General features: G+C 40.5%; 1 protein-coding gene and 1 long non-coding RNA gene across 3 annotated transcripts in view; both read left to right on the top strand.

The window, feature by feature from the left end:
- The window catches only part of pitx1 (paired-like homeodomain 1), a 47,053-nt gene extending 42,781 nt beyond the window's left edge, over positions 1-4,272 (top strand). For both annotated transcript variants that reach the window (XM_063053297.1, XM_063053296.1), the window contains exon 5: positions 1,610-4,272. In XM_063053297.1, coding sequence (XP_062909367.1) covers positions 1,610-2,158 — 549 coding nt within the window. In that variant the 3' untranslated portion in view covers positions 2,159-4,272. The remainder of the gene's footprint in view (positions 1-1,609) is intronic.
- Positions 4,273-4,527: 255 nt separating this feature from the next.
- The window catches only part of LOC134349260 (uncharacterized), a 128,125-nt gene continuing 120,013 nt past the window's right edge, over positions 4,528-12,639 (top strand). Inside the window, exon 1 of the long non-coding RNA XR_010018625.1 lies at positions 4,528-4,649. This is a non-coding gene — a long non-coding RNA (uncharacterized LOC134349260). The remainder of the gene's footprint in view (positions 4,650-12,639) is intronic.

Genomic DNA, 12,639 nt, shown 5'->3' with positions numbered 1-12,639 from the left:
ACTGAGTATTCAGACCTCTTGGGAATGAAGATCGATGAGCACCAACATTATAATCCACATAGAATAATTACACCCTGCACCTCGCCTTTTAAATAACCCGTGTGTTTGCCGCTGGAACTCTGTTGACTGGTAACCAGACAAGTTGTAATATGTCGCAGAAGATTGCCATGTCAGCTGTACAGATGGAAGAACTGGCTGTCAGAGAATGTGTGTGTATTCCTACCGAGCTCACGGCGGTTACAGCGATTGCCAGGGAAACAACCCCGTGTGTTGCAAGCGAGTAATGAGTACCTTTTGCATTTCACGGTGTTTTCACGTGCAAGACTGACAATAACCTTCATTGTCTGGCATTTTACAGACTGTGAAATTAGACCCTAGTGCTTTGTAAATTTTGCCAACCTTGCAATTACGAAACTTTATAGAATTCCCTAAAACAAATATTTACTAGTGAATCTGAATGTCGAATTATATTAATTTTACAAGAACTGTATAACTGCCGTAGTTTTAAAATGCCATGCCTGATTATGCAGTAATTGAATTCTTTTGCATAAAAGCAACTTTCCAGAACGATGAGAAACGATAGTACTAAACAATTTTACAAGAATAGTATAATTGCCGTAGTTTTAAAAATCGTTCCTAATTGCGCAATTGAACCATTTTCTTTATTTATACAACTTATTAGAAGAACCATGGGAAACACTAGTACTGATCAATAGATATTCATGACAATGACTGCCTTGCCCACCTTTCATGCATACTGAGAAACTATGACCATAATTGAATATCGGGTGGGTGATCCTAAGAACTACGTTTCCTCCTAGCAAGCAATCATTAATAAAATTCATGATTTTTTCTTTGGAGAATATTGATTCTCGACCAACTTTGCCATTTCTTCCCGGAAATAAAACGCGTCCAATCAACTTGCCGATGGATTTAAACAATTGTTGCTGGAAGGGAGTTATTAATGATAAACATTTTCAATATCTTTTTCAGAGAAATCACGGTACTTTTGCGGTATATTCCGGGCAGATTTCAGAACAGGACATTGGTTTGTTCCTGAAACGGCCGAATTCATTGCCGCGTTACTTCTTTCCCTCACTCTCCCCACCCCCGTCATTCCCAGCGCGCCCACACTTCGGTGAAATTCTGAATTGATCATTTTGAATCTTCTCACATTGAATACTCACTATAAACTGATAAAAATAAAATATCTTTTAAAAGAAAGCCTTCGGGATAGACGGAAAAGTGACACGAGCTGATGGCTTCGATTTTTTTCGTCGCATGGACAGTTGAACTGCGTAAAATTAAACTGCAATTATTCGACCAACTTACACCTGAATTTTGAGATTGATTAATTTCTCATGGATAATTATTTTATGTGCATATGTAGTATGTGTGACGGTCTGTTCTGAATCCTGAAGCATTGAACGTCAAAGGGGAGCAGTATGATGTTCAATTTTTTTTCTTAACGAGCCAGCTCGTTGTTTTTGCCATTTAGATTGTTTAAATAGAAGAAGCAGTTTCCCGCTTCTTGTCTGCGTGAAGCATGTATGAATGCAAACATACTCGTACTATTTGTTTTTAATCTTACCACTGTCTTCCATTACAGGTTTGGTTCAAGAACCGCAGAGCAAAGTGGAGAAAAAGGGAACGGAACCAGCAGGTGGATTTGTGCAAAAATGGATTTATGCCACAGTTCAACGGCCTGATGCAGCCCTACGACGATATGTACACCAGTTATAGCTATAACAACTGGGCGGCGAAGAGCTTGGCTCCGGGCCCGTTGTCCTCCAAAAGCTTCCCCTTTCTCAGTTCCATGAACCCATTGTCTTCTCAGTCTATGTTCTCTGCTCCAAGCACGATCTCCTCCATGACAATGCAATCTACAATGGTGCATTCGGCTGTACCAGGGATGCCCGGCTCCAGCCTTAGTAACATTAATAATCTCAACAGTTCCTCTCTCAATTCGGCCATGTCCTCGGCTGCCTGCCCTTACGCGCCACCGACTCCTCCTTACGTTTACCGGGACACTTGTAACCCAGGCCTTGCTAGTCTCAGACTGAAACCGAAACAGCACAGCGGCTTCGGATACAGCAGCTTGCAAAATCCAGGGTCAAGTCTTAATGCATGCCAATATGCAGTTGATAGGCCCGTGTAACACGCAAAATAACTGGATATTTGATGTAGACTCACGGCAGATGAAACAAAAGGCTTCAGTAAAATGTTATTTCAATCTCTTGATGGCGCGCGCCGGTTGCCAGTTGCCGCTCTCTTGGATTTCAATCATCATTCTGTTCAATTCCCAGCGAAAGAAAAATATTTAATTGCAAGATATTGAGGAGTTTTTAAATCAATTGGGTACTGCAATCCGGTATCCGTGAAAGATTTTTTAAGCTTGAGTTTACTATTAATATTGAACATTTGAAAGTGGATTTGTGTATATATAGAAATTGATTCTATTATTGTTACATGTTGCAATACGTTGATAAATATAATTTCTAAAAATGTTTAAACAAAAATTTGCATGTTTATTGCTGTAATGCAGATGAAGGAATGTTTTAAATTACGTCCATTCCTAACTCCACAGCAAAGTACACCTACCTCTAGTCTGGGATTATTTCACCCCAAAAGAAAGTAGCTCCATTTTAAGCATGCCATAAAAATGACTGTGCTTTGCATAGATTTGCTTCATCTGAATAGATTTTTAAACAACAGAACCCAAACGGAGAGTATAAATATTATCTACATAAGTTTTTAAAACTGAACTATCTTTGCTAATTCTCCACTTTTGGTCAATATCAGAAACAGCGACCGATTTATCTTCCATCCGGCATGTCGGAAGCAGGGTTGTACAGTGTAGATTGCCATAATAAAATCTGAAAATATACAACAGGAAATTATCTGGATTAATTGATTTCTCTTCACCCCCATCCCTTAGAAACAATGTTGAAGGTGCAGTTAATCATAATCGTGGCTGCACTCCACTTGGCTCTGGTTCAGTACGGCCGCCTTTGATGGCATCACAGTATCACGCTGTTTCTACTCTAACTGTGGTGAACAGTTTGCTCTAGTATGATTAAATTCCATTTATGTATTTCACAGACAGTTGTAACTTTCTACCGCATTTTACCAGCAGAAAGCTTTGAAATATTTATTTCACCTCACGCCTTGGAAAGTGATATTAATTTGCAAATGTGTAAAGATATAGCCGTGACTGAGTAATAGCGAGTCCAATCTCAAAAATATGCAATGCTTTGAAAAGTCCACTAGTCCTTTAACAACAGTCAAAACTCCTCCCTCCCCCAGCCCAAATCAAAAAATAGCCTGAGAAAAATAATGGGAATTACAACAACTTAGTTTATTAGCATGTAAATTAGAATTGTAGTGAGCTGGATGAAATGTACCCAAGTTCCTTGGGGTTTTATGGTTGAAAATGGTGCTGAATTATTAAGTGAAGTTCCGACTACAATATGTAAAGCGCAGATTGTGCTTTGACCTTGTAAGTAATAAAGAGAGGCCGTGTACAATCTAGTTTTAACGGCGATATCTGACCAAAAGAAAATATGGTTTATGAGTAGTGCTGGTGCAGAGAAATGATATGTTCCACCTCATATATCCATGTCAAATTTTACCGTGTGTAAAGTCTACATTTAAACAGTTCACACCAACCACTCCCTACACCCTACCCCTCGGTACCCACCATCCTCCTCCCAGCCCCCGCCTACCACCATTTTCCCTATTGAATTCGGTTCATTAGTTTGGGGCCATGCAGACTAATATAATCACGTTCTTCTTATTGCCGTTATTATTAAAACGCGGTTTGTTGGGTTGCTTGCTGTTTTCTAATCCATCTTATTACCACTATTCAATACAAAAAAAAGTACTGGCGAATCTGCTCCATTCCCTAATCACGGACAAAACTGGCCTGAATATTATTATTTACAAAATTGCATTTGTAATTATTTATGAAAGGAAATTTGCAGCAAGTGTGTGCTGAAAACCTTGAGCTTTAAGTATAATATATTGTGATGCGTTATTTATAAAGTTGCCGTGGAGTCGTATGTATATTAGACGTGTTTTTTTTTAACATCCAGGTCTGGACAAAGGTTCGTAGGTGCACAGTTCTTGACTCATAACCAGTCTGGAAAAGCATCCCAAGGTTTGTTAAGGTTGTTGCTTGGACTAGTTACAGGCTGCCACAGAACCCAGTAACAATTAACATGGCTAGGAGGAGAAGGGACATCGGGCTCATTGTTAAGAGGTTAAAGCTTTAAAATGGCCAAACCAAATGAAAAGTGTGGGGGTGGGGCTCGGATGGGGGGGAGAGGAGAGGCGAGATGTGTGACATAAATCCCAAGCTCCCCAGAGAAAGACACCTGATTGTTTTTCCGAGATTGGATTTCAGTTTGCAGTATAGAGGGAAACGTTTAGGAAATTAAGTTTAAGGTTGTGGTGAAGTAGCGGCTGTGGGGAAAGGCTGGGGGTGGGGTAGGGGACAGCGGGTTAGTCGGGAAAGAGTTTACAAACCAGCTGTAAAGGATTACTGGCTGTCGGCGCCAGTTCAAAATGTTTCTGTTAAAATAGTGTCCGAGAGGCGTCGGCCTTCAGAAGAAGCGGGCGAAGGAGCGTTACCTCAACGTGCACACCGGGTGAGTGAACAACTTTACCGTGCACTCTATCTCTCCCCACTCCTCCAAAAAAAGTGTGGCATCAAGCTGAGTTTTAAATTCTTTATTTTCTTTTCCATTTACTTTACATTTTAATTATTTGCGTACAGCTTTACAAAAGTTATCCGAGTTTCCTCCTCGCTTCGTTTTCAATTCAGCGAGCAGCAACACCACCGCGTTTTCAATTTCAAATCGCTAACACAGGCTTCTTACTCAAATCCCGACTCCCTATAAAGTTAGATTGACACAGAGATGTGTTAAATCTTGATTACAGCGAAGGGGGGTGGGGTGGAGAATATTTTTCAAAGCGTTAAACTGGCTGCAATGAAAGTTGGAACTGAATCGTTCAGAACCAAACTGCTCAGATCGGTGTCTACCTTAGTTTCAAGGGGGAAAATGTTTCAAAAATAACGCCTGGCATTTTAGTGAAATTCTTCGAATTGCTCACAATGACAGATTGTCTGAAGGACAAAACAACCAGGCTTCCAATACGAGCCGAAACTTCCTTTAGCCTGACAAGGCCGTGTGGCTTTCCCAAGTACCCTATAAATTATGGATTTATAACAGCATCATAGTTTGATCCTTTCGATTGAGATTATTGTTGTAAAACTTGGTGGCAATATTTGCTGGATGTAACTGTACCTTAACACGAATCAGAACCCGCTGTTTATGTATTATTTGTGCCTCATTTCGACTGGCTCTTGAAAGGAGAGGTTTACAGCACGACTATTTTAATTTGTTTTATAAGCGTTGATTGATACTGGCATGCAGACATTGGTAAGGAAACGGATTCGGAAGCCAATTTTTAAAAAATAAATTCGTAATTTGATTTATTTCTGATTGTTAAATACTTTGTACCAAATCGCTGTTGATTACATGCTGTAGCTGAATGCTTCCTTCTGGAAAACGGTATCATGATTGCATTGAACGTTTGGCAATACAAGATTCAAGTTTAGTATTGTCACTGCGCATGACTGCTTGTTTCCATATTTCTATATTTGCAATATTTTCTAACATAACAATCAAAATCAAACAATGCATAACGTTTTGGGGCCCGCTGGTGTTAGTTCCAAATAAAAATAACACGAATGGTGCTGTTTATAAATACAGGTAAACTTCAATAAATCTGAAATGAAACAGTGTTGACAATATGAGGCAATCTTTCACTTTCACCCGTTGATCGTAACCACGTTCCATCTACGCAGTACATTAAGACTGTGTTAAAAGTGAGGACTTCATTAAATCAAGTATTGGTAAAAGCAAAATGCTATTGGTAGTTACAGGAAATAATTAGAGACAATTGCAAAGTCGTAGTGCAAAGATGTGTCTTCCGCTGGGTTCACGGTTTTTAAAGTGGACCGGGGACATGAACGTCACATGTTCGATAAGTCATTAGTAATATTTTGCAAGGCGCTTCCAAATTTGGCCAGTGCCAAAGACAAAGCAAAATCCGGGCAAAATTGACGGCGTGGGTAAGTTAAAGGGTGCAAGTAAATTTAAAGCGACCCAAATCAAAGTGCTCCCCCGAGGAATATCTACTTGTTTTCAAATTACGGTTATTTATTTTGCTTGCTTTAAAATCCTTTAAGCTGTATTCAGTTACGAACCCAAACGTACCAGATGTTGCAGATACTGGAAATATTTTTGAAATCGCCTTATTCATCAGCTGGTGCGTGAAAGTTGAGTCCACAAATGTTTCTTGATATTTCTGGACCGTTTATTCCCCCTGGTTTTTTCATGATCTGTTGTATCGCAACAGCACTTTTAAAATTATTTGAATTGGAAGAACCGAATCACAACCGGCTGGGTTTGAATTTTTAATCTAGTTTATTCAAAATTTGCGCATTAAAGGCTGGCGGGAGAAATAGTAATGCCCAGGAACTTCCCGGCAGTTACACATTGCTGTCGAAATATGAGAATTTCCCGTGATACTAAAAGTGCATCCCAGCGAGATCCTGCGGATGGGTCATTTTCCAGACTCTCTTCAATCTTTAACATGCTGATTGGTTAGAAAATGACGCTCTGAATTTTTACTTGGAGCAATTTATCTTTGCGGTACTCCAATCCCACCGTGATATTTATCGTTGATATGGTTACCACTCAAAACAGAGTCATGTGTTTGCGCATATTTCTCAAGAAGCCGGTACTGAAATAGTAGGTAATATATAAATATTTAACTTTTCCTCCTCAATGCGCCGGAAATAATCACAATAACAAATTAGACTGCTATGATTATACTCGCTTTTTATCGAGATAATTTCATTCATATTATTAAGGGCTCAATAATTTTAAAAGTCTAAAAGAATCACGATTGTTGAAATTACAAGATATGTTGTATGCACTCCGTAACGTCTTTCGCATTGAATGCAAGAGCTGCATCCGCACCTGCCAACACCATTTTATTTCTTGGCAACGCACACAAAATGCTGGAGGAACCCAGCAGGCCAGGCAGCGTCTATGGGAGAAAAAAAATGTACAGTCGACGTTTCGGGCCGAGACGTCGACTGTATTTTCTTTTTTCCATAGATGCTACTTGGCCTGCTGAGTTCCTCCAGCATTTGTGTGTGTGTTGCTTGGATTTCCAGCATCTGTAGATTTTCTCTTGTTTGTCATTTTATTTCTTAGCGCGATTTAATTTATTAAATCCGCTACCAGATATTCAAAAATTATAATACATTCCCGACAACAAGCAACCCACAATCGATTTGATAGTGCAATTAAAGTTGGATCTATTAAATATCTCTTGTAATCCCCTAAAATTCTGTGGCGGGGGGGGGATGAACTAAAGGATCTATTGTAATTGTTTTAAGATTGCGGTGTCGTTTCTCAAACACAAACATTTTCTTGCTTACCTTTGACAAAGCATCTTGAATGCACTGGCCACGCGGCCATATACAGCTGTTAATACTTTTCTCATTGGCGTGTAATAAGGAAACGTGGTCAGAGTGGAAACTGGTGGCGCTTATGATCGATCCGGATGCTGGGTTTCGACACGAAACGTCGCTAACTCCCTTCTCGCCCTCCACCTTGGCCCAATGAGTTCCGCCAGCAGATGTGTTATCAGCAGCACCGTTCGTTGCGTCCTCAGCTCTAAATTGTAAGGATATGACTTGGTATTTCAAGTGTACAGGATGCTATCTAGTTTCAACATTGTAATACACGAATCCAAGTAATATAGTTAGAATTGGTGAAATCTAACATTTTCTGTCCCCTGCCTTTGTTGTATAATGTAGCGACTCTGCTTCCTTCCAAACCGAACATTAACGACAACTTGGATTTGTCTATTATTATTAACGAAGTCAAACGCCCCAAGCCATTTCACAGAAATGAAATCTGGCAAAATTAACTGTAAGTAACCAGTCGAGCACGATTACTGCTTAAAAACTATTTTCTCTTCTAAAACAATACCGCGTTTGAATTCCTGAAGTTTGCAGGTGTCCATTTCTACTGCCGGTGGGTTTTCACTTTTTCCCCAAGCAGCTCCTCTTGAAGTAATTGACTATAACTAATCCTAATGTTTCGTTCCCTTCACGCGGACGATGGCAGCTAATCTGTGTACATATTTATCTTTATTAAAGAATCCATGATGTAATCATTTGGTACCTCACGCATGGAACGGCATTTCCAAAATATACCAAAGGAACCAATCACTGCGTTCTACTTAATATTCAGCCTTCAAGTAGTTAATTGTGGCTGCAAAGAAAATAAATAACTAATAATTAAGCATTGTGTGGAAACATAATAACAAGATCCTATCACTTCTGCTCAAATACAATTATGTTTAATTGTGGAACTTTTAAATTAATTAATTAATATGTTTTAATACGGCTGACATTGCCTTTCAAAAGAATGGAATAATAACCTTCGGAACATAAAAGGGAAATAATTATGGCTGATAAACCTGCACAATTAACTGAGGCCAGGAAGAAAGATGGCGTAGCAATAAAGATGAAAGCGTACGATGTTGCAACTGATTGAAGTAGATCAATTACCGGTGTATCTGGAGCTCAAGCAGTAAAGACATCAGAGCGCTGCATTATTCAGTCCTGCAATACTCGCACACATCTTGTTTGATAGGTGCATTTGAACCTCGGAAGGCTTGGTAAATAGGTTTTTACTGATGTATAAAATATACGCATAATTAGAGATGCAACGTAACACAAAACCAACACGCACGGCGCAAAATGCATCATGCAAATATCAGCAATGCGCCTCATAATCAGTAAATTTCGTGTTTTGTGTACACCCATTTCATCCCAAAATGATACATTTACATTCTGATTAATTTCTGGTCTAAAATAATGCATTTCCGAACTTCAGCGTAGTTTTCGTGTATAAAACCTTTCCAGATTTGTAAAGCAGCTTTGATTGTGGAATCCAGCGAATAACTTGGTTAAATTTACTCGGGGCTTCCCGTTATACTCGCAATTTTGCGATGCAAACTAATTCGTCTTATGCAAGGACACGCGAGCGTCTGTGTAACTTGGGAGTCTGCGCCCAGTGCGATTCTCAAGTGCCGTAAAGCCAGATGGCGTGAGATCATGTTCAGTAGGTAGTCTAAAGCGCTTGGGCTTTGTTCAAGAAATGGATCAACTTCAGCCATCTTTTAAATCAGTTTCTTTGCTGTCGGTTGAATCTTCTGGGAACTTTAAAAAAATAGCACGAACTATTACTACTAACTTTTATTGCACATGGACGTAAGGAGTATGAGCGGAGGTAGGCTGTCAGTTCCCTTCAATATAATCGTGGCAAAATATACTTAACGAACCAATCACTGCTTTTACGACTTCTCTTCTGCGACAGTTCTTCGTGACTCTCAATTCCTCCGCCTTTCATATACTTACTCATCACCATCTGAAGTATTCCTAATGATCTTGCGTCCACCGCCCCAGAGGGCAGAGACTCACTACCCTGGGGAACGAAGTTCCTACGTACCTCGGCTGAATGATGGGTTCCTTCTTTTTTTAATTTTGTTCCCTCGACCGGGAATCTCCCGCAAATGGAAACACCTCAACATTTACTCTGACGAGCTCCTTTAGCATCTTACGTTTGAATCAGGTCACCCTACATTTTCGTAAAATCCCAGGAATTGTAGAATCAAAATGTCTTGGCTTTCTTGATCAGATACCCTTTCATGGAATTAGCCTGATTAATCTCCTTTGGACTGGCTCCAAACTTACTTTATCCCGTATTAGTAAGGAAATCAACCATGCAAAGTAATTCAGGTGTGAATTAACACCTTGCACAACTGCAACAAGAACAAGACCTCTCCATCTTAACATCTAACCCAGTCACAATAAATGCTTGGGGAAAATTTCTCCACCCGGAGAGCTTAGTTTGCTCGGAAGAGTCGAGACTATGGTTACTGGATATGTAAACGTAACATAGTGTGCGTCTCCCCGTGGCGTTAAAAGCCAATCATACAGGGAAAAATATGTATGCATCCAAAAATGAAAGTCCTGATCTCAATGGCAGTATAACTGGCAATCGCCAATTAAGAAATGTTGGTGTCAAAAATATCTGTAGTATATTAATATAGAAAGTTCCATTAATAATGCTATTCCATCTCCGTATCCAATACTACACTGCACTTAATGGCCTGTGCCTAGCAACGGGATACTGTACTTATAGTGCAGAGTTTATGCTCCGCCATTATTGTTTGATTATATATCTAGCACCACCCTCATCACCGTCTTTTTAAAACGCTATACATCTTCTGTGCCGCTCAGAAAAGGAACTCCGAGGCTGCAGCGACGGTAACCGATTACCAGATTCCATGAGGATGTGTTAACTCAAGAGCCACGGTTGCCGAATCTCACGATGTCGGAGCAAGTATGGGAACCCCACAGTACTCGTTCCGAAGATATCGAACAATAGTTTTGGGAACCCAAAGGTGCCCCCATTCTTGACGTTTCAACCACGGCAAAGGTAGACCACTGTATGCCGCGTGTTAAGGGTGAAAGATGCAACGATGTCGGATTTTGCGACGAATGAACTTAGTTTCTTGTCTTCTGGAAATTTCAGTTCTGGTGATCCGACAGCTGCTAACATTGAAAGGAAGTAGTGAAGTAGATCCGATCAAAAGGCTATTCAGTTGTGTAGTGAGAATATAGAGTATCTACATATTAAAGAGTGAACAAGTGATAAACAAATTCACCTTTCAATCTGTATGATATGTAATATAATATGTTTTAGTAAGATTAAGGCGGTGCAGGTCACAAATAATTATATGTGTGCGCCACAATCTTGTGTGTCGACAGTATTAGGATTCGCGACGAACGCCCTTTCTTCTTGTTTCATTTGTTTCCAAAATAAACATCCTCTAAATGTTTTTCATTCATGTTGTGACAAATTTTGTTTTTGGCGATTACTTCTAATTCACATGAACATACTCAAGGTACCACAAATTGATTTTATTGTATTCGTTCGCGCGCGATGTGAATGCATTGCTTCATCCCTATCTATCCTTTAAAGGGCCGAGGAACTGCAGGGTAGTAAGCGCACTTCTATCACGCCTTAAACAGTGAGTTTAAAAACGCAAACACGAGGAAATCTGCAGATGCCGGAAATTCAAGCAACACACTCAAAATGCTGGTGGAACGCAGCAGACCAGGCAGCATCTAGAGGAAGAGGTACAGTCGACGTTTCGGGCCGAGACCCTTTGTCAGAACTATCTCTTCCTTCAGTTAGTCCTGACGAAGGGTCTCGGCCCGAAACGTCGACTGTACCTCTTCCTATAGATGCTGCCTGGCCTGCTGCGTTCACCAGCATTTTGTGTGTGTTGCTTAAACAGTGAGTTGCAGGATTTTGCCACAGCTAGCAGGAAGGAAAGACAATTTGCACGATCTGTGTTGAGGAGAACTGGCTGCTGATTATGTTCTAGCAACTCCAGTCCTTGTCTTTTTAGTAGTAGCACTGAATGTTATGGAAGAACCCTCGCTGATTTGCGTCAATGAATCTCATGAGCAACCGGCACTGCACATTTGTGCCGCTGGTTGCCTGATAGAGGTGGTGCAGATCAAGTGGATTGCTTTGTTTGGGTTTGAGCTTTTTCGATGTTGTTGGATCTGCACTAATCCAGACAACCTCGAAAAGCTTGTGCAATGAACTTCTCTCCACCTGCCAAGAGATTCGGGATGCAGAAGTGAGTGTGGTCACCAACACTAAGGAGAAGATGCTTGGGAAGCTGAAAGGTCTGACGGTGGACAAGTCAGCTGGACCTGAGGACTACACACCACGGTTCTGAAAGAGGTAGCTGAAGAGATTGTGCAGGCATTTCAAGAATCACAAGAATCAGTAATTCCACAGGACCGGAAAATCGCAAAGATCACTCCATCTTTTAAGAGGGTGGGGGCAGTGTGGCCAATGGCAAGAAATTATAGACTGATTAGCCCGACTTCAGTGGTTAGCAAGATTTTAGAGTCCATTATTAAAGATGTGGCTGGGAAGCACATGGAAAAAAAACCGGATGAAGTCAGCACGGTTGCTTTAATGGGAAGAGCTTGGCTCAAAAAATCTGTTGCAATTCTTTGAGGAAGTAACAGGTGGGATAGACAAAAGAGAGTCAGTGGATATTATTTACTTGGATTTTCAGATGGTCTTTGACAAGATGCCAAACATGAGTTTGCTAAACAAGATAAGAGTTTAAAGTAATAAAGGCAAGGAACTGACATGGATAGAAGATAGGTTGATTAGCAGATAGCAGAGCAGGAATAAAGGGGGCAGTTTTTGGTGGGATGCCAGGGATTGTGGAGAGGACGTTTCTAGTAGTGGAAGAGTATAGGACTAGAGTGCACAGCTCAAAATAAAAGGGTGTCTCTTTAGAACAGGGACGAGGAGTGTTTCTTTAGCCAGAGGGTGATGAAGTGCTTTGAGAGATTGGTCATGGTTAGAATCAACTCCAGTGATAGCGCATGGCCAAGTGGTTAAGGCGTTCGTCTAGTGATTTGAAGGTCGCTAGTTCAAGCCTTGG

Source organism: Mobula hypostoma, chromosome 7, assembly GCF_963921235.1.
Source record: "Mobula hypostoma chromosome 7, sMobHyp1.1, whole genome shotgun sequence".
Lineage (NCBI taxonomy): Eukaryota > Metazoa > Chordata > Chondrichthyes > Myliobatiformes > Myliobatidae > Mobula > Mobula hypostoma.
The sequence above is the reverse complement of the archived record's forward strand: the minus strand, read 5'-3'. Positions and strand labels throughout refer to the sequence as shown.